Source organism: Manis javanica, chromosome 13, assembly GCF_040802235.1.
Source record: "Manis javanica isolate MJ-LG chromosome 13, MJ_LKY, whole genome shotgun sequence".
NCBI classification, from domain to species: domain Eukaryota; kingdom Metazoa; phylum Chordata; class Mammalia; order Pholidota; family Manidae; genus Manis; species Manis javanica.
The window spans coordinates 93,153,882-93,173,885 of record NC_133168.1 but is presented as its reverse complement, the minus strand read 5'-3'; the positions used below and the strand labels follow the sequence as shown (position 1 = coordinate 93,173,885).

At 55.0% G+C, this 20,004-nt stretch overlaps 1 protein-coding gene across 3 annotated transcripts; it reads left to right on the top strand.

Annotated features, from left to right (window-relative positions):
- Positions 1-215: 215 nt before the first annotated feature.
- On the top strand, positions 216-10,551 carry TMEM59L (transmembrane protein 59 like). Of its 3 annotated transcripts, none has more exons than XM_017674471.3 (9): positions 216-369; positions 5,151-5,546; positions 6,411-6,573; positions 6,673-6,776; positions 7,884-8,036; positions 8,608-8,710; positions 9,399-9,516; positions 9,615-9,732; positions 9,947-10,551. In XM_017674471.3, the coding sequence occupies exons 2-9, from the start codon at positions 5,385-5,387 to the stop codon at positions 10,073-10,075; spliced, it is 1,050 nt and encodes a 349-aa protein (XP_017529960.3). In that variant the 5' UTR covers positions 216-369; positions 5,151-5,384; the 3' UTR covers positions 10,076-10,551. The 3 variants fall into 3 exon arrangements, with proteins under 3 accessions (XP_017529960.3, XP_036859708.2, XP_036859707.2); XM_037003813.2 differs by lacking the exon at positions 216-369 and adding an exon at positions 2,590-2,828; XM_037003812.2 differs by lacking the exons at positions 216-369; positions 7,884-8,036 and having other exon boundaries at positions 5,161-5,546.
- The last annotated feature ends 9,453 nt before the right edge of the window (positions 10,552-20,004 follow it).

The window sequence follows — 20,004 nt, the reverse complement described above, 5'->3', positions numbered from 1 at the left end:
AGCCTGGGCACCAGGTTTTGCTGGAGGGAAGACGGAGAAAAAGCTGGAAAGCAGAGGCTCCGGCCCTCGCCCTGTCTCAGCTGTTCCCGTCGCCGGGGATGGGGCTGAGGTTCATCGCAGGCTCCCGGGCGCCTCAGGGCGGAGCTCCTGAGTGGGCAGACGCGGAGAAATGGGCCCCGGTGGGTGCGGGGATCCGGGCCTGCGGGGTCCCACAAGCTGACAGAAGGAATTCCCAGGAGGAGGGCGGTAAGGAGGCCCTCCCCAGGACTCATTGACACCCCCCCACGGAAAAATCCGCTCAGCGGCCCGCGGGTGGGGTGCGCCACGCAGTGAGTAATCGCTCCGGCGGCCGCCGCCCGCTGACTTCAGGTAACGCCGGCTGCCCGGAGCGGCGTGTAGTCTGTCTTCCTTTTCTTGCGCAGGGATCCTTCCCCGTGTTATTATTTTTGGCCACTGCTTGGGTTTGGGGACCCCTCCCGGCCCAAGCGCCTCAACCCCCTCCTCTCAGTCCCTACCGGATTCGGGCGCCTAAGATAAAAAGGCTCCTGGCCTCCAAGGCCGCGATGGAGGGGGGTCTCAAAATGAGAGTTCCGGGCCGTCTCCACCGCATGGTTTGAGTCGCTGCCCCGCCTCCAGCCGCGAAGTCCTGGGAGAGGAAGGGCTCTAACTGCCCCTTCCAGGGGTTCCCTTAGAGGCCTGGACTCTCCCTCCATGGCCCTAACCAGCCAAAGGGTAGAAGTGGCTGAGGGGGCTCAGTAATTCCCACCTTGTTTGCTCAAGGCTGCCCTGTTCCCAGCTCAGACCCGGGACTGTCAGTAAAGAGGATTGCAGGGGTAGCTGTGCACATCCCTCTCCCAATCTAGACTCTGGATGGGTTTGCGAGGGGAAGGAGTAAAGCCCTGGCCTGGTACACTGCTGTTTATTGGGACAAACCAGGCCTCTTGGCCTCAGTTTACCCCTGGGCACAATGGGTGACTCCCAGCCAGCCTATGGGTTTCTGTGGGAACATGGCAGGGCTGTAGAAGGTTCTACAATCTAAGTGCTTAGCACAGTGCCAAGCACCAGGGGCATTTTCCTTTAGAGCAGGTGGTCCCCAGGCCTCAGTTCGTCACATCTGAAAAATGGGGCCATAGTCCCACCTTGCCAGGTGGTCCAGAGGGTTAACTGGAGTGGACAGTTCTTGGCTGGAATTGTGTTTCCAGTATTCACACCACCCCTCCCCCAAGCCCCTCCTCTGCACTGTTGGACTCCCTCTGAGGACAGGCTTCTGAAGCAAAATCTTAATGTCCCCCCCACCATCTCTGCTCCTCCCCAAGTCATTCCCAGGCCTGGGAGAAAGGCTCCCCCATCCACCCAGGTGCTCAAGCCAGAGAACCTGGAAGCGTGTGTGACAACTCTCTCTGCTTATCCCCTACGTCCGATCCATCAACAAATCTTGTTGGCTCTGATTCCAAAACACATCCCCATGCGGAGATTCTGACCCCTTCTTCGTAACTCATATGGCCTTCTTCGTAACTCATATGGGTCTAGGCCCTACAGTCTCTTTCTGGGATGCCACCCCAACCACCTCCCGGTGACCCTGAAGCCATTGTCTGCACAGCAGATGGAGGGAGCTTTTAAAAGAAGCAAAGCAGGTCTTCTCTGCCCTAGCACCCTCTCCCTCCTTGCCTTTTCTCTTTCCCTCTGTCTTCCCCTGCTCTCCCTCCCTGTGCTCCAGCCACTGCAATCCCATCTCCCCCAAAGTTTCGCTGCTATCACAAGGGCTCTGCACATTTGCTGTCCTCTTTGCAGGGATGCAGTTCCCCCAAATCTTTCCCCAGTTAAGTACCTTCTCTTCTATCAGGTCACAGGTTAAAGAATTTCCTTCTCAGAGGGGCTTCCTGCCCTTCCCGGTTACCTTCCATCCCCTACAGACCTTTTAAAATTGTCTTTCAAACACAGCTCTTCATTTTTCTCTTGCAATTTATTTTCTTTAGGCTGAGCACCCTCAGAGCTATTGATACCCCATGCTGGGCCTAGTTAGGGCTGCAGGAGAAGAGCTCAACGAGCAAAATGAAAGGATGGAGAATTCACAGTCCCCCAAGTAGCAGGAAAACTCAGTCGCAGTGAATCCTGCTGCCTGGAGTCCCAGCCAGGCCCACGCCCCTGACTTGCTGTGTCACCCAAGCTGGTAGCCACCCTTCTCTGGTCCTTACCCATAGAAGGATATGATTGCCCAGGCCCATCCTGGAGCATGCCCTCTGCCCTCTGCCCTCTGGGTGGCTTTTACCTTATACCTTTGACTTTAAGGGAAAAGATTTGACTCCTTGCTTGTCCTTGGTGCGCCTAGAAGCTTAACCCCTTCTTACCAGCCCCACCACGTCTTTGCACAGGAACGTGAACTAGCGTTGACAGAACTTTGGGCAAATATTGACCCAAGTCCTTGAAGGTGGCTGGGAATGTACTGAGGGGGCAGATGGAGAGAGGGCCCCACATGAGCTAGGGGAAGGGCTCCTCATCAGTCTTGCACCCTCTGCAAAGGTTTAGGTTGGGGCAGAAACCCCAGCTCCAGCTCCCTGTGTAATTCTGTGGCACTCAGGGGTTTCTGGGGGAGGGGGCAGTGGTAACAGCACCTTCAAGGTCCCACAGGTACCCAGAGCCAGTGGGAGTGAGGGGGGCACAGAGCTGCCTCTCCCATGCCCAGACCCCCATGCTCAGGCCCCTGGGTATAGGGTTTAGCTGCTTTGTGTCCAGGCCAGTGCTCCCAGGGACCACCGGGCAATGAGGCCCTAAGTGGACATGGCACTGGGACAGCAGAACCCAGTTTCAGGACCTGTGTGCTGGAGAAGGTAAGGCTTTATCGTTTCCACCCTGGAGGTTGAACCTAGGGAGCTGGGCTGCCTGGGGCCCAAGCTTTGTGGGTTCTGTCCTTTAAATTTTCACACCCCATGGGCACTGAGGGTGGGGTCTCCTGGTGCAGAGCTGCCTAGGTCCAGGTTAAGGTCAGTGTGCATCTGGCCATGGAGACCTGGGTGCCCTGCTCCTCTGCATTCTGCAGAACCTAGGATTTCTGGGGTCCAGGAGGCACCAGCTGCCTTGGGGAGGGACAGCAGTGCCCCTTTCCCCTCACTCCATGTTAGCAATTGCCGGCGCCACGGTGACTTGCCTCCTCCCCAGCCTGTACCCAGCTTGGGGGTAGGGGTCAGCAGGGTCGTGGTGAGGGCGGCAAGGGACAAAGGGCGCTTGTCCGATACCCTCCCTGACCTCGGCCACCGCTTCCCGGACGCCTGCCCAGCCGCTGATTCACGCCCAGGCGGGCCGCAGTGCCCCCAGCCTGCCGCCCCCGCCAGGCCGCCCCGGGGGGTAGGAAGTGAGGGGGGGGTGCCGAGGGGCGGCGCCGAGTCAACTTTCCCTCTTAAGCCCCGAAGGAATGTCGGCGGATTTCCTGAAACCCGACCCCGGCCGCCCGCCGGCCCTCCCGCCCCTCACCTGGACCTGCTCCCTCGGGAACTGCAGGAGGGGCTCGGGGCTCACCTGGGGGACCGGGGTCAAGTCCTCCTTCCGCTCCCGCCCCCAGCGGCCTCGTGCAGCGGAAACGGGGGTGGGTGGGCTTCAATCAAACCCTCTTATTCCTGCTTTCGGGTGAGCTAGGCCCCCAGCCCTACCTTTCTAGCCTCAGTTTCCCCTTCCGCAAAAAGGCGCTGGGTTCCTTCCTTGTTGCGCTTTAAGCAACGCCTCTGATGCCCCATCCTCTCCCTTGACAAGGCTTTGTCTACCTCTTGCTTCTCTCGCTTGTCACCTGGGCCAACCCCTCCCTCCCATTCTTCTGCCGCGTTGCCACCCGGAGCCTCAGTTTCTTCATCTGTAAACTGGACAACGCTACCAGTACTTTCTTATGGGCTATTTCAAGAAAATACCTGGGAAGTGCTTTGTTTCGAATGAATGAAGGACAGTAATTGTGTAAAGCTTAAGCACGCAGGGGCTCTGGAATTGACATGTGTGGGCTTGAAGCCTAGCTCTGCCCAAGGATGCTGCTAAGAGGCCTAAGTTTCCCACTTGTGAAATGGGGGACAGTATCGGTCATACTCGGGGACTTTTTCCCAAGGTACGGGCCTGGTGCGCAAAGGGTTAGACGCGGGATTCCGTCGCCCTGCTGCAAACCGTAGGCTGGAGGCCCTTGCCGCAGGGTTGTCCCTGCCTAGCCCAGGAGGGGCGGGGCGGGGCGGGGCGGGGGAGGGGCCGCGCCGGGCTCCAGATGTTCAGGGTCCGCCAGGCACAGCCGCGCCTGATTAAGCCACGTGGGGGCCGGCGAAGGCAGCGGAGATGAAAGCGCGGCGGCCGGCCGGGGGAGTGTGGGGGCGCCAGGTCCCCCAGTGCCCTGGACCCCTCCTCCTCTGCAGCGGAGCCTGCAGCGCCCTCCGACCTAGCGACCGCGAGCGGCTGCCGCCCCGTCTGCGGGGGCGGAGTGAGGAAGGGAGAAGCGCCGGCTGCAGCGCGATCTCGGCAAGCACCTGCGCAGGGCCCGCCGGCGAGAGAGGGGTCATCTTTGCAGGGCACCGGGCTTAGAGGGACGTCCTCGCTCTCATGCCTAACAGAGAGGAAGCGCGGGGGACTTCCTAACGCGAAAATCAAGGGGCTACAATCTGTCACCTAGAATGTGGTTGTTATGGAGGCCAGGAGGGTCTCTTCGCCCCAAGTTTTCCTACGAGAATTATAAATTTTAGCAGCACCCTTCCCACCGCGCCGATCTGTGCCCGTCCCACTTAGCTCGGGGCCGGGAGCCCCTCAGACCGGGGGAAGGAAGCTAGATCCTTCAGGTCCTTGGATGAGGGCCAGGGGCGATGGCCCTGAAGCGGCTGGGGAGGGCTTGCTACAGCAGGCCACTGTGCACAAGTCACCGCCCCTCTGACTTGGGTGTCAAAGGACCAGACGTCACAAACCTTCCTAAGAGCTTGGCTGACCCAGCCTCGCGACCCTCATATCCCTCTATCTCCATTGTGGCTGCAGCTCCACCTCCCTCCTACCTCTTCTTCCAAGAGGCTCCTCCCCGCCTCAGGGCCCTCCCGGTGTGGCCGACTCAGACGTCGCCTCCTCGAGGAGGCCCTCCCTGATACCCCCGGCAAATAGAGCCTCCCATCCCACCCTCCTATTTGTTTCCTTTTGACCCCTAGCGCTGGCTGAAGTCTCCGCCCCCTCGGACACCAGGGAGAGACCACGGCATCCCGACCCGCCTGCCCGGCCGCCCCCAGTCCGACGGCGCCGCAGGCCGCTGCCCCGCGGGTTCGCCGCATCTCCCGCCCCCCCTTCCCAAGCTGCCTCGCTCGGGTGACGTCAGCGACCCGGTCCCCGCCGCCGCAGCCTCCGCGCGCCGACCGGCGTCCCGCGCCGCTCGCGCCCGCTCGGCCATGGCTCCCGTGGCGCTGCTCCCGCTGCTGCTGCTGCTGCTGCTGCGGCCTCCGCCCGCCGTTCCCGCGCCCGCGCGAGACCCCTTCGCCCCGCAGCTCGGGGACACGCAGAACTGCCAGCTGCGCTGCCGCGACCGCTACCCTAGCCCGCAGCCCTCGCAGGTGAAGCGCAGGAGACACCCGCGCGAGGACCCACATCTCTCCGATGGGGGAGGGGCTGGGATGAGGCTCCTCCGCTGGAGGCGAGACGGGGGTTCCCCGGAGGTGGAAGGGGTCAGAAATGGGGGTGTTCTCCAATGGGGGTGGGTCCCTACGGTGGAGGAAGGGCTGGGGTCCCTTCGTTGGAGGCGAGCGCAAGCATCGGGGATCCTTCCGATGGGGATGTTCTTCCACCCCTGGGGGAGGCCTGGAGGGTCCTGATGGGGAGGGTTTGGGGATGCGGGTCCTTCTGATGAATGCGGGATTATGGGGGATCACTCCAAACGTAGGGCGGGGAGGGTGCTGAGGCTGTTGACACCACCGTGAGGGCTCCAGCTGCACTCTGCTGCGCAAAGACCCTGGGGCACCCACCCCCACCTTCCTCAGGCCTGACAATCCCCTCTTCTCTGTCACCCAAGAGGCTCCTCGCCATAGCTATCAGTCCCCACTCATACCCTCACTGCTCCCCCACAAGCCAGAATGCAATTTTTCCAGACCCCAAGGGTGACAAAACCTCTTCCCTGAGCCCCCTTTCCTTCCTCAGGCCTGAGCGTCCCTCTCCATCTCTCCCTTCCTCCCAGGAGTCTTAGACGCCCCCCATTTCCCTGTCTTCCCCGTTTTCACAATCATTGCATAAACCCAGTGTCCTCCATAGCCCTTCCCCCTCCCTCCTCAGAGCTAAGAGCCACTGTTATGCATGGCCCCCCACCACATCCCAATATTCCTAGATCTTGGTTGGGAGCCGAATTTTCTCCCTCTTCCCTAATCCTTCTAACTCCTATCTCTCCTGCCCCTCCCCCTGGCCTGAGCCCGTGTCCCTGCTCCCAGGTGGAGCTGGAGGAGGAGGCGGAGGCCCCCACCGAGTCCCAGTACGAGTTCGACAGGGCCATCCTAATCAGCGCTTGTGAGCGTGGCTGCCGCCTCTTCTCCATCTGCCGATTTGTGGCCAGGAGCTCCAAGCCCAATGCCACCCAGGCTGAGTGTGAAGCAGGTGAGAGCTATACAGGTGGGCCAAGGTGGGGAGAAGGTGGCCTGGGAAGTGGCACACCCCCAGTTACTCCCCCCTGCCCCCTCCCCTCCCACTCCCCAGCCTGTGTGGAGGCCTATGTGAAGGAGACAGAGCAGCAGGCCTGTGGTGAGGGCTGCTGGAGCCAGAACCCGGAACCCCAGCCGGAGCCGGAGCCGGAGCAGAAGGTGGGCACCCTCCCACCTGTGGCCCTCTGCCCATTCCCCCTCCTCCCTTCTCCTCTAAATCTGCACTCAGTCCAGCGTCTCCCAGACTCTGCCTTCTATTCTGGGTCTAGTGGGTGTCCTCAACAGAGTCACGTCCTCTCTCAAGCCTCAGTCATCATCTCTGTGACTTGGGAAGTACTGCCCCTAACTGCCTGCCACCATGCAAGAATTAAATGGCAGAAAGCAGCCATCGTATGCAAAGCATTATCCAAAATTCCTCATGCCACCAGGAGGCACCTGGGACAGTGTCACTCCTGTGGCCTCAGGGCAAATCCCCAATATCACACAGAGCAGTACAGAGGTGGAATTTAAAGCCAGTGCCACCAGGACTTGTGACCATCCCTCACCTCACTCATCCTCAGTGCTACCAGAGCTAACTTTACTGGGCACCTGTTGCACTCCAGGTGCTGGTCTAAGCTCTTTCCTTGCGATGAACAGGTGGCCACTGTCAGAACTGGGTTTCAGGGAGGAGCAGCCTCCTAGTTGCACCTACAAACAGTGCCCCTGCCCCCAGGGAGAAATACTGCTCACCTGTCATAGTCCATGGAGGAGTGAAGGGAATGCTGCATCAGGGGAAACTGAGGCACAGGAAACCATTCATCTCAGCCAGAGACCCATGGACTGGGATTCCCCAGAAAGCCCTTTCTCTCCTTCACCCATCTCCCTCCACACCCTTTGGCTTTCACTATTCATAAAACCCACTGTTCTCATTCCTTCCTATTACGAGTTCTCTCCTGATGCCATCGAAATAAGGATGATGATGGTAAAAATTTTAATAACAGCTGCTACTACATGTTAGGCACTTGTGCTGTGCCATTGTCTAGCTGAAATCTTGTAGCAACCCATGAGGGAAGAGAATCATCCCACTTCAGGGCTCAGACAGGGCAATCCACTTCCCCAAAAGCAAACAGCAAGTTGAATGCAGTGCTGAGGTCTGTGTTCATTGTATGAAGCCCTGTTACCCCAAACCACTTAGTGAAGTCCAATCATTGAATTCTGCCAGCTCCCCTCCCACTGGTGAATGCCATACCTTGGTGACATTTCTGTGCCTTGGGCCTCCCTTGGCAGAGAAAGGTTCTGGAAGCTCCAAGTGGGGCCCTCTCGCTCCTGGACTTGTTTTCCACTCTCTGCAATGACCTTGTCAACTCGGCCCAGGGCTTCGTCTCCTCCACCTGGACATACTACCTGCAGACTGACAATGGGAAGGTGGTGGTGTTCCAGGTGAGGGATCTGGCAGGGGCCTCACAGGAGTGTTGGGTGAGTGATTAGGTTAAGAAGGTGGAATACACTGGTTCTTGGCACATGGGATGCAAAGTCCTTCAGGTACAGCTAGATCTAGAGGCTCAGTGTATCATTCCACTCCTTGACTCTGCTTTCTTTTGTGGTGGCTTTGTTCCCAGGCAAGCACTTCCCCTCCTGATAGCAAGGTGGATGTTTAAAACTCTAGATTACTACCTCTCTGGAGTTTTAACTAAGCTTGGATTTACTCTGGCCCTGATGTGACCACTTCTCAGCCAATCCATGTGATTCGATTGGATTGACCTGGATCATGTTCCTACTCAGGAGCTGGAGGATGGTGTAAAGAAAAAATGAAAGGCCCACAATAGCAGGGAACAACATCACTGGTGTAACAGCCCATGGCCCCAGGGAGGGTGTCCTCCCTGTAGCCAGTGGAACTACATGTCAGCTGGGAATGGGACAGTATAGCCTTCATGGGTCACAGAGAGGTGTGGCCCAGGGCCAAGGTGATGCCTTTCTAAAGGGTTTCTGTGCTGTTTTGTTCCCCGCCCAGACCCAGCCTGTGATTGAGAGCCTGGGGCACGAGGGGGCCCATCTGCAGCGAGTGGAGGTGACTTGGCGGGGGTCCCACCCTGAGGCCCTGGAGGTGCATGTGGGTAAGGTCCAAGCTTAGACAGAGTTCCTTCCACTGCTGGCCTCTTGCCGTAAGGAGTCCTCCCAGCACATGAGCCCTCTAAGCCTGGGATTTCTGTCTCTCAGCTCTGAGTTTTTTGGTTCATCTCTAGGATTCCAGGATTCTTCTCCCAGGGTTCCATGGTCCATCTCCCAGGGTTCTGGGGTCCATCTCCCCAGGTTCTGGGGTCCGTCTCCCAGGGTTCTGGGGTCCATCTCCCCAGCTTCTGGGGTCTTCTCCCAGGGTTCCATGGTCCATCTCCGAGGGTTCCATGGTCCATCTCCCAGGGTTCTGGGGTCCATCTCCCCGGCTTCTGGGGTCTTCTCCCAGGGTTCCATGGTCCATCTCCCAGGGTTCCATGGTCAGTCTCCCAGGGTTCTGGGGTCCATCTCCCAGGGTTCTGGGGTCCATGTCCCCAGCTTCTGGGGTCTTCTCCCAGGGTTCCATGGTCCGTCTCCAGGGTTCTGGGGTCCATTTCCCAGGGTTCTGGGGTCCATCTCCCAGGGTTCCATGTCCGTCTCCCAGGGTTCTGGGGTCTGTCTGCTAGAGTTCAGGCCTACTCTAGGACTCCATGCTCCATTGCACCAGGTCCTGGTCTCCTTTCCCCTCTCCATGGCTGCTGTGGCCTCTTGGGGAAGGCCTGGAGGCCACTGAGAGGTGGTGTGTCTCAGACCCTGCAGGCCCCTTGGACAAGGTGAGGAAGGCCAAGATCCGAGTCAAGACCAGCAGCAGGGCCAAGGCAGGGTCAGATGAGCTGCAGGACAACGACTTCCTCAGTTGCATGTCCCGGTGGGTGGCAGGACCCTGATGGTGGGGTGGGGTTGTGGCTGGAGGGATGGTCTCCGGACCCCACCCAGGCCACTGAGCATGCCTGCCGGGCGGGGCAGGCGCTCGGGGCTGCCGCGCTGGATCCTGGCCTGCTGCCTTTTCCTGTCCGTGCTGGTGATGCTGTGGCTGAGCTGTTCCACCCTGGTGACTGCGCCTGGCCAGCACCTCAAGTTCCAGGTGGGCGGGGCCAGTGAGCAGGGCTGGCTGGGAGGAGGGCTGCTCCCTTGTCATGGCTTGGGCCACCCCCTCTCCCATGGAGTCAGGGACCTCTGACTTGCTGTGTGACACTGAGTAGCGTTTCTCCACTCCCTTATGAAATGCGGGGAAGAGTGCCCACCCTTAGCTGGGGTAAACAGAGATAGGGGTGCCCTCCCTCTTCCTCCTTCCGCAGCCCCTGACCTTGGAGCAGCACAAGGGCCTCGTGGTTGAGCCAGACTGGCCCCCGTACCCTCCCCAATCTCACGCCTTCGTGGACAGCCCCCCACCCTACAAACTGAAGCTGGGCCTGACCAAGCTGTAGGCCTCCATCTGTCCGGCATTGCCGAGTGCAGGGCTCCCTGGGCCTCACTTGCCCTGTGCCCAGGAGTCCCGGCCAGGGTGGGACCCTCCTCGGGCTCCTCTACCCCCAAACCCTTCTCTCCCCATCCCGCCCCTCTGGGTCCCGGGCTCTTCACGCCCCCACTGGTGGGCGGTATCTGGCTTTGGTTCCTCTGGGATCCCTTTCCCTGGAGCGTGCTACTTTTGTCTTCTATCATGTAGCTTCTTGAGTATTTGAACCCCAGTTCTGTGACGCCTTCCTCCCTTCTCTCTCCCCTCTCTGCGGGAGGCAAGGTCACAGAGAAGCTGCCTTGTGCTAGGGCTCCCCCTCTTTTCCCCACCACACCTCTGGAGATCCAGTCCCACCAGAGAAGGTGCCGGGCAGCTCCACCCTGGGAGGGCTGCTGAGGCTGGGTGGCAGCATGGGGGTTGGGAGGAATAAACCATGTATATAAAATGCGTCTTGGACTGAGCCTGCTTCTGTTCGTCTTTTCACCTGACCGTGAAGGAATGGCCTGATAACGGCCATTTCTGAGCTGGGGACCCCTGCCCCCAAGGCCCTTTCTGAGCTGGGGAAAGCCCAGGGAACACCTGTGACTCAAGGAGTATGAACCAGTGGAAGGACAGCCCCTCTGCTGCCCAGCTTATGTCACACTCCTGCCTGAGGATGTCCCTGAAAAGTGGCTTGTGCCACTGCTTGGCCTGGAGGTGTCAGAGGCCCTTCCTTCTGTATCCTGGACCCCTGTGTAGTCCCTGTGAAATGGACAGGTCACATCTTGAAGAAGATGGTTGTTCGTTTTGTGACCTCCTGGCTTCCATCCCCCTTTCTTTTGGGGTTGGAGTTCTGGCTTGTGAGCAGTCCTCACTCCGCTTCCCTATTCAAGGGGACCAAACTTGGCTTTCTGTCCCTGCACTCTGTATTCAAGTGCAGTATCGCGGGATGGGGCAGCCTGCCCTGATGAGGCTGCAGCCATGGCTGTCCATCCTTCCTGTCCATTCTGCAAACTCACCGAGATCTTTCCAATAAGGGCCTTTCGGCTTCAGTCAATTGCAGTTGTTTCTGTTCCTGGCAGCAGGAGATTCCTGGCTGGTGGAACCTTATCTGGGGGGAGCTTGGGAGGAAGGGCATTGTGGTCAATGCATCACAGATTTCCAGGGGATGATGGGGTCCTATGGGCAGTGGATAGGTGGGGGAAGGGGAAATTAGAGGGAGCCCAGGTGGGCTGGGTATCAGCCCCTCCACCCTGCTCTGTGTTTGGGGAGGTTGATGCCTTCCATTTCTGCTGGAGTCAGCAGGTGAGGAGGGCACTGGCAGAAGGAGGAAGGAGGAGAAGTTGGGGTGCTTCTCTCCCAGGTGCCGTCCCTTCATCTCTTGGTCCAAGACTGCAGCTCTGCCAGATGCCCACCATCTCTGTGAGCCTTCATCCTGCGTGTGTTAACACGTCCTCACTGTTGCTCATCTTCTGAGTTGAATGACCCCAACCCTGTCCACACCTTTGCAAACAGCACTGTCATGACCATCCTGAATCATCCACTTGGAGCGACTCCTGCTGGCTGCCAGGACCCCGCCTGACACTAGGAGCTTCTGGATTCAACCTAAAGGCCATGCAGGCCCCTGAGTGTTGTTCTGGGCCCTGCGTGAGGTTTCAGAGCAGCCCCTAGGAACATTGCCAGGAAAAGACACCTGGGCAGAAGTGAGAAGTGGCAGCAGGCCAGCGCTGCCCAGGAGAACTTTCTGCGATGAGGGACAGAAACATTCTCTCTGTGTGCCCCCCAGCCACAAGGTGTTACAGAGCCTTTGTGATGCGGCTAGTGCCTCTGAAGAACTGGGTTTCTCATTTTAGTTTGAGTTTCATGTACTTTTAAGGTTTTTCCTGTATTTTTTTATGGTGGTTAAATATGGATAGGACATAAAATTTGCCATCTTTGCCAGTTTTTAAATATATAATTCAGTGGCATTAGGTTCATCCATGATGGTGTATAACCATCACAACTACCTATTTAAATGGCTACTGCAACTGCTCAGCCCAGTTTGAAGGAGATCCTGGTGGTTCTTCCCCTGTGTACCTGCCCTGCCCCAGGCCTCCCCATCTTAATGGTCAGGACACCCAGCTAGTGTCTTGATTCTTCTCTGTCCTCCCTCCACCTTATCTCATCAGCAAGACCTGCCCCCTTGGCCTCCAGCCACATGCTTCTCTTTACCTCCATGGCAACTACTCAGCATCCAAGCTGCCGTCGCTCTCAACCAACAACCGTACCTGCCTCTTCTTGGGGGCCTCCCTGCTTCCCCTCCAGCCACCCTCCAGCCCAAGTGGCAGCTGTGAGCTGTCAGTATAAATTGGCTCCCAGACATCCATCCCTTCTGGGGTCTACTGCTACCATGAGGATCCCAAACACCCACATGTGCCACAGTCTGGCCCTACAAACACCCCCAACCACTTCTACTGAAGCTCTGCCCCTCATCACTGTGCTCCAGCCACATGGGTTTGCTCTGGATTCCTCGAGCCGACCTTAGTCCTTCCAGCTCAGGGCCTTTGCACTTACATTTCCCTCTGCCCAGAACACCCTCACAGCCCTGCTCTGCCTAAGAGCTCAACTGAAAGGCCCAGCAGTAGACATCCCAGGACATCTCCCCATACTGGGCCAGTACCCCATTATATCCACATTCAGCTCCCTGTCTGGCTCCCCTGTACTTAGCATGTTTATAGTTGATTAGTAATTCTTTGTTTCAACACTGCCCTCTTTTAACATTCTTTTATAAGCTCCAGGAAGGCAGGTCCCACGGGTTGCATGTAACCTGGCATGGAGCAGGTGATGAGCAATTAGCTTTGCTTGAGTGCTTCCTTATTTCCCCCTCAAGCCCTAGAAGCAGCCTCACCTGGTCAAGTCCATGCCCTGCATGGGGCCGGATCTTGTCCCTCCCCTGCTGACCCCCCCAATGACTCCCTGTTGCCCTCGACGCCATCTATTTTCCTCTGCTTATCTTTTAAGGGCTTTCCATACTCACTAACTTGGTAGCCTCTTTCATCCGAAAACAAAATGGGACTCATCCTCACAGTTTCCGTAGTAACGTGAAAGGTCCCACCTCCAGGCCTTTGCTACAGCTGCTCCCCTTCTCGGAATGCCATCATGGATTTGGTGGGAATCTATCCAATACCCAGAACCCTCTTCTTCCTTCCTAACAGAGCTCTGGGGGTTTCAACCAAACCTATGTGGCTCAGGGAAAGTTGAGCAGCATGACTGAAACCTCCTTGTAACTTGGTAAGGATTTTTTTGGAGAGAGACGTGTCCTGTTAACTAGGGTTTCTGAGCTGGGAGATGTGAGTTTGGAGGGCCATTGTCATCACAATGAAAGAGTCTTCCAGAAGGGTGAAGACACACTGTATCTTCATGCCATTATTGGAAGTGTTGGATCAAGCTGTGCCTGAAGCTCACCCTGCCTCTTGATTTTTGGCTTAAGTCAGTTTGTGTTGGGCTTCCTGGAAGTGGAAAGTTGTGATCTGGGTCTCCTTGTCCTCCTTACCCTCTCTCTAGACTGAGTCCCAAGGGAAGAGTGTCTGTTTTTGTTTATTTTTTTGCTGCTGTGCCTTCAGTGCATTAATTCTTAAAGCCCCGGTGACCAGCCCAGGGCTGGGGCCAGAGGGATGCCTCGTAAATGTGGAATGAATAATGTCAGTTGGTGAAGACAGAAGCTGTGAACACTGTGAGTGTATGAAGGGGGAGAGGAGTCCTCTCCAAGCAGCTGTTGAGTGATGGCTGCCTGGAAGAGGTGGCAGCTGACTTGGGCTTTGAGGGATGGAAAGAATGTGGGGAGAAGGGAGGGCGACCCAGGTGCATGTGTGTGTGTGTTGGAGGGATGAGTGTGCAGTCAGAGAAGAGTGACAATGTCTGCTCACATTGCCTGTCTTTCTGAGGGCTTCTCTGGGGTAGGGGCCTTGAGTGGCAAGCAAAAGGTTTGGGCTCCTCCACTGGTAACTCCCAGAGTCTCAGGAGAGTGAGGGGCCTTTGCCTCTGAATGGGGCTTCTCCCAGGGGTGGGGGCCAGTGGAGGTGACCTTGTAAAGGAGCTCTGACTCACCACAGCTCTCTGAGCCTCAGTTTCCTTGTCTGCCCATCCCCATTCCCCAGCTCTATGAGACATCTGGAAAGCTGCCCCCTCTGTCCCGCTCTGCCTTCCTCCCACACCCTGATGCAGACCTGGTAGAGGGTGGGTGGGTAGCTGGTGCCTTGGCAACAGGCAGGAGCACCCATGCGTCCAGGTAGTTCAGGGTTGCCATGGTGACACCAGCGGGTCCCTGGGCCTTGGCGACAGGCCTGAGTTCTGGGCCCAGGGGGTAATCTGCCCGGGAAGGGAGGAAGGGAGGGAGGTGTCCTGGCAACACTTGTAAGCACTCAGAGGGAAGGATGGGCACTCATGTCTTTCCCTTCTGAGAGGGGAGGTTCAGGCCAGGCCCCAGCTTGGGGGAGCCCCGGTCCCTGCTCAGGGCTAGGGGTGAGCCCAGGAAGGAGGCTGAGGCTCCCAGAGATCCTGTGTCAGGTGACACCACCCACCGCGCCCTTCACACTCAATCCCGCCAAGCTCCACATGGCTCCCTGTGCTTTCTCCTGGGTCCCCTACACGGTTGTTTTGTAAGCGGGGAAGCCTCTGCTCTGTCTCTGGCCAACTCTTCAGCTTGCATATTCCTCCCTGGCCTCCTGGCTCAGCCTGCCCCCATTAAGTCACTGTGCCCCAACTCAAGCCTCTATCATGTTGACAATTAAGTTATTGCTTCTTTGCTTGTGTGTTGATGGGTTTAATAAATGTTCCCTCTGCCAGATGCAATGTGCTAGCAGGCTCGGTCACAGCTGTGTCCCACACACCAGAGAAGCTGCTCTCAATACATCTTTGCCAACACTTTACCTCCTTGTTCTGAGCCTTGCTTATGTCACCCCAACCAATGTGGTCTCGTCTCTGTCCCTCAGGCTTTCTGGCACCAGGCTTGGTCCCTACACATTGTTTCCACTTGGAATGTTCTGGAACATTCCAGGCTCTTCCACAATGTTATGGAACATGCTGGAACATCCTAGAACATTCTGTCCCCTGCTTTTATGAAAGCTGGAACATCACCTTCTCAAAGAGGCCCTTCCTGACCTCCTGGCTAAAGCAGACCTTCTACCCTTGATCACCTCTTGCCTTCATGGCAATAATCACCATCTGGAAAGGTCTTGGTTATTGGTCATTTTGTGTGAAACACTGTGTCTCTGGTTTGTCTTTCTCATTAGAATATACATTCCAGATATTCTGGAACATTAGGGCATGGGTCTTGTCTGATGTGCTTACACACCTGGCACATAGCCCGTGTGTAATAAGGATGTGTTGATTGAATGGAGGAAGGCAGAACGAAACCAGGAAGTGGTGATGAGATTCAGAGTAGGGCAGCTCTGACACTCTTCTGCTGGGACCATAGGTCAGTTACTTACCTCTATGAGTCCCAGGGTCTTTTTTAATTGAGGTGTAATTTACAAACAGCCGCATGTACTCATTTTTGCTGTACAGGTCCACAAATGTTTATGCTCCTGTGACCCACATACAGAGCACCCCTTGTCCCTGGGGGTTCCCTCATGTCCCCTTCCAGTTGGCCAACCCCCAGAGGTAGCCCCAGATCTGACCTTTATCACCTCCATCTCACCTGTTTTATTTTTGTTTTTTAATCAATCAGCTTCAATGAGACATAATTCACATCCAATAATGCAATTGTTTTAAGTGCCCAGTTCAATGAATTTTGACAAATGTAAGTTCCCCCTGTTGCCCTCTAATCAAGATATAAAACATTTCCATCACCCCAAGTCCCTGCACCCCATTGTGGTCAATGCCTTTCCTCACTGATGATCCATCGCAGGTGGCCCCTGTTCCCACCTCTGTCACTATGAATTAGATTAGTGTGACCTGTTTATGAACTTCACATACATGGAATCACACATAGGGTCCCCATTGTATCTGCTTCTCTGGTCAATATCGTGAAATATACCTGTGGGATGTATGTAGTGGTGGCTTGTTCTTTTTCTTTGCTGTGTAGTATTCCACAGTATGACCATGTCACTGTTTATTCACCAACTTGTTGATGGCTCTTTGCGATGTTTCCAGTTTGGGGATATTAGGATTGCTTATGCTCATGTTTTTGGTGAAACCGTGTCTTCCTTTCTGTTGAATAAATATCTACAATGGGTTGAAAGGTATCTCCATCCTACTTGGTACCTGGCCACCTGGAATCTCAGAATGTGACTTTATTTGGAAACAAGGTCTTTGCAGGTGTATTTAGCTAAGGATCCATATGAGATCAAACTGGATTAGGGTGGGCCCCAAACTATAGTGTCTTGGTAAGAGACAGAAATTAACACCTAGGAAAGACACAGAGGAGAAGGCTATGGGAAGATGTGGGCATAAGCAGAGGAGCTCTATGGATTGCAGACAATACTGGAAGCTGGCAGATATGCATCATGCTCCCTCAGAGCCTCCAGGAGGAACCAACCTTTCCAGCATCTTCATTTTGGACTTCTGGCCTCCCAAACTAGGGGAGAATACATTTCTGTCGTTTTAAGCTACCTGGCTTGTGGTCATTTGTTACAGCAGCTCCAGGTCACTCAAACAATGTCTAATGGGTTAACTGTTGGCCACAGAGCATGCAAACATTCTCTGTTAGTAAATATTGCCAAACGGTTGTCCCAAGTGGTTGTCCCAATAGACGTTTCCACCAGTCGAGTGTGAGAGCCACAGTTTCTTCATCTCTCTAATGGGGATAGGAGGAAATGGTTCCCCTCCCTTCAGGCATTAAAAACTCTCTGTAAATGGTAACTTAAAAAAAAGCTGCAGCAAAGATGCAAACTCTGCTCCATCTGTTTTCACCATTGAGTTTTCTGTTTGTCCCCAGCACAAGTCACACAGAAGAAGATGGGTTCCTGGGTAATGATGGGGACACTGGGAGGCCCAAGAGAGGCTGCAGGGCTGGAAGTGGGAGAGGCAAACCAGAGCAGAGTCAGCACACAAAAACCTCATTCATTCATTCACCAACAGATTTGTTGCCAGTTAATCCTGGATGCAAGAGGCTGAGAACCTGGCATGGCCCCACCCTGGACACAGACTGGGCAGAGGGGAGATAGGAGCTCTTCTGGGCAGCCAGGAAGGCTTCCTGGAGGAAGAGATCTGCAGTGAGTGTGAAGAACAGGGTACGGCACACAGGGGCCACCCTGATCTTCCCATCTGCTGTGATTGAGTGTATGAATTTTATGTGGCTGCTGTAACAAATGACCACAAACTGGATGGCTTAAAACAATAGAATTATATTCTCTCGCCATCCTGGAGTCCAGAATTCTAAGATCAGAGTGTTGGCAGGCATGCTCCCTCCAAATGCTCTAGGGGAGGATATCCTTTCTCACCTCTTCCAGATTCTGGGGGCTCCAGGCACCCTTGGCTTATAGCCAAATCACTCCTTCTTCCCAAGGCCGTCTTCTCGATTTGAATTCCCCACTTACAAGGACACCAGTAAATGGATTTACAGCCCACCCTCATCCACAATGAATCTCATCTCGAAATCCTCACCTTAATGACATCTGCAAAGACAGTCCACAAAAAGTCATATATCAAGGTTTCCAGGTGGTCCTGTCTTTTGTGAGGACACCATACAGCCCGGTGTACTGATAATGTTTGTTTGATGTCTTTGCAGGGAGACTGCCCCTCTGAGGGCAGGGCCATCTTTGTCTTGCCTGGCATGTGTGCCCTGTGTCCACCACCACAGGAAGCTGTCAAATAGTGCTTGTTGAGTGTCTGAATAAAAGAAAGGAGAGAGGAATCAGCATGGGGGACCCCCATGGAAAGGGCAGAGAATGGGGTCCTCATTTCCTGCTCATGAGGCTTGGCAGGACACTTCCACCGTCTGAGGCTCACTTTCTCCACTTTGCAAAGCTGCGTGAGGATGAGGGTCAAAATCTGGAGGCCAACAAGCACCCTGTAGGTATAGCTATGGTGATGGTGGGAGGGCACCCCAGGCAGGCAACATTCTAGACTGCAAGTAAGGTAGAGAAGGTGGACCCAGTGCGGACCTGACTTCACAGGGTGCTGGAGGTGCTTCGAGCTGGGGTGACAGCAAAGGAGCAAGATCAAGGGCAATTTATTTGTCACTGAGCCTTGCTCACCATCCTGGAAGGAAGTGGTCTATTTGCTCTTCCTTTTTTTTTCTTTCACTTAAGTGAGATTCACATAATGTGAAACTTGTCATTTTAAAATGAACAATTCAGAGGCATTTACCGCATTAATGTTGTGTAACCATCACCTCTGTCTAGTTCTAGAATGTTCTGATCAGACTGAAAGGAGACAGTCTCCTATGAGCAGTCACTCCCCCTCCCCCTCCCCCAGGCTCTGGCAACCACCGATCTGCTTTCTGTCTCTATGGATTTGCCTGTTCTGGATGTTTCGCATAAGTGGAATCATACATAGGTGACCTTTCAAGTCTGGCTTCTTTTACTCAGCATATTTTTTAGGTCCATTCACATTGTAGCATGAATCAGAGCTTCGTTCCTTTTTATAGCTGAATCATACTCTACTGCCTGGATGGATCATATTGTGTTTATTCCTTCATCTGTTAATGGACATTTGAGGCTTTCCTCTTTCTGATTAATGTGAACGGTGCTGCTGTGAACATGTGGGCATGTGTATTTGTTCAAACACCTGATGTTAATTCTTTTGAGTGTATGTCAATTTTATAGTTGGGAAAAAAGAGGCCAGGAAGGGGTGATCATTGGTCAAGAGTGTGGAATGGAAATAAAGGGAGATTCAGATCTGGTTTGAGGCTGGGCCCTGCCTGACACTCACACGTGACCTTGGGCCTGGGGGCTACCAGGACCGCTGGCTCACAGGAAGAAGCCGCGGGAGGACCCCTGTGAGCACTTACCTGGTCCATATCAGCCATGATGCTTTTAATAACAAAGGAGGAAGATGGGACTCCTCTCTGTACCCTAAGCCCACTCCCTTTGGGAATCAGTTACTGGGGCCTGCTTTGCCTACCTCACATGAGGTCCCCTGGGGGTTGGCTGACTTCTAGACAGCAATCCTGGTCCTATCTGGCTGTGGACTGGCCTCTTCCCCTAGAACGCCAGATGCAGTGAGGGTCCCCAGAGGATGCCTCTGCCTCAGCCTTCCCCACAGCCTGTTCCCTAAAGCCCTTGTTGTGTGACTGCAGGAGCCTCCCACCCTCTCTACATTTGACCTCTGCTATCCACGTCCTGGTCCAGGCGCAGCTGTGGAGGCAGGTGTGGGAGAAAGGAATGCAGAATTGGTGATTCTTTTCTTGAGGACAATTAGCTGCCCACAGAGTATACACTGTGGACATCCAAATATCTGGCTCAGAGTTTTTTTTTGAGGTAGGGGAGCTAATTCTTACTGAGGGAAGGAGTAAGTTCATTCCCATTTCACAGATGTGGAAACTGAGACCAATGAGAACATAAGAGTTGTTGTCCAGCCAAGAGTGACAATGACTTGTTCATGCACCATTTATTTACCCAATGGGCCAGATGCAACCTGGGTTTCTGCAGAATGGCCAGGAAGAAAACTGAGACCCTGCCCCTTGGGAAGTTGGTACTTCAGGAGGAAGACAGGTGGTAAGCAAGAAAAGGGAATTCATGACATTTCTTCAGAAAGTTCCTCATAGACCTACCCTGGGATCTAGTGATTCCACTCCTATGGACAGAGTCAAAAGAAATGAACTCAGGTGTTCAAACAAAAATGTACACATGCATATTCAGAGCAGCACTAGTCACAATCACCAAAAGGGGAGCAACATAAATGGCCATCGACATTGAACAAATAAACAAAATGTGGGGTATCCACACAGTGGAATATTACTCAGTCATAAAAAGGAACAAAACCCTGGGACATGTTACA

Bases quoted from the DNA above. Each gene is read 5' to 3' on its own strand.
- TMEM59L (XM_017674471.3), top strand. From the start codon at position 5,385: ATGGCTCCCGTGGCGCTGCTCCCGCTGCTGCTGCTGCTGCTGCTGCGG. The intron at 8,711-9,398 runs GTAAGGTCCAAG...GGTGTGTCTCAG, and splicing joins GGCCCTGGAGGTGCATGTGG to ACCCTGCAGGCCCCTTGGAC. The intron at 9,733-9,946 runs GTGGGCGGGGCC...CTCCTTCCGCAG, and splicing joins GCCAGCACCTCAAGTTCCAG to CCCCTGACCTTGGAGCAGCA.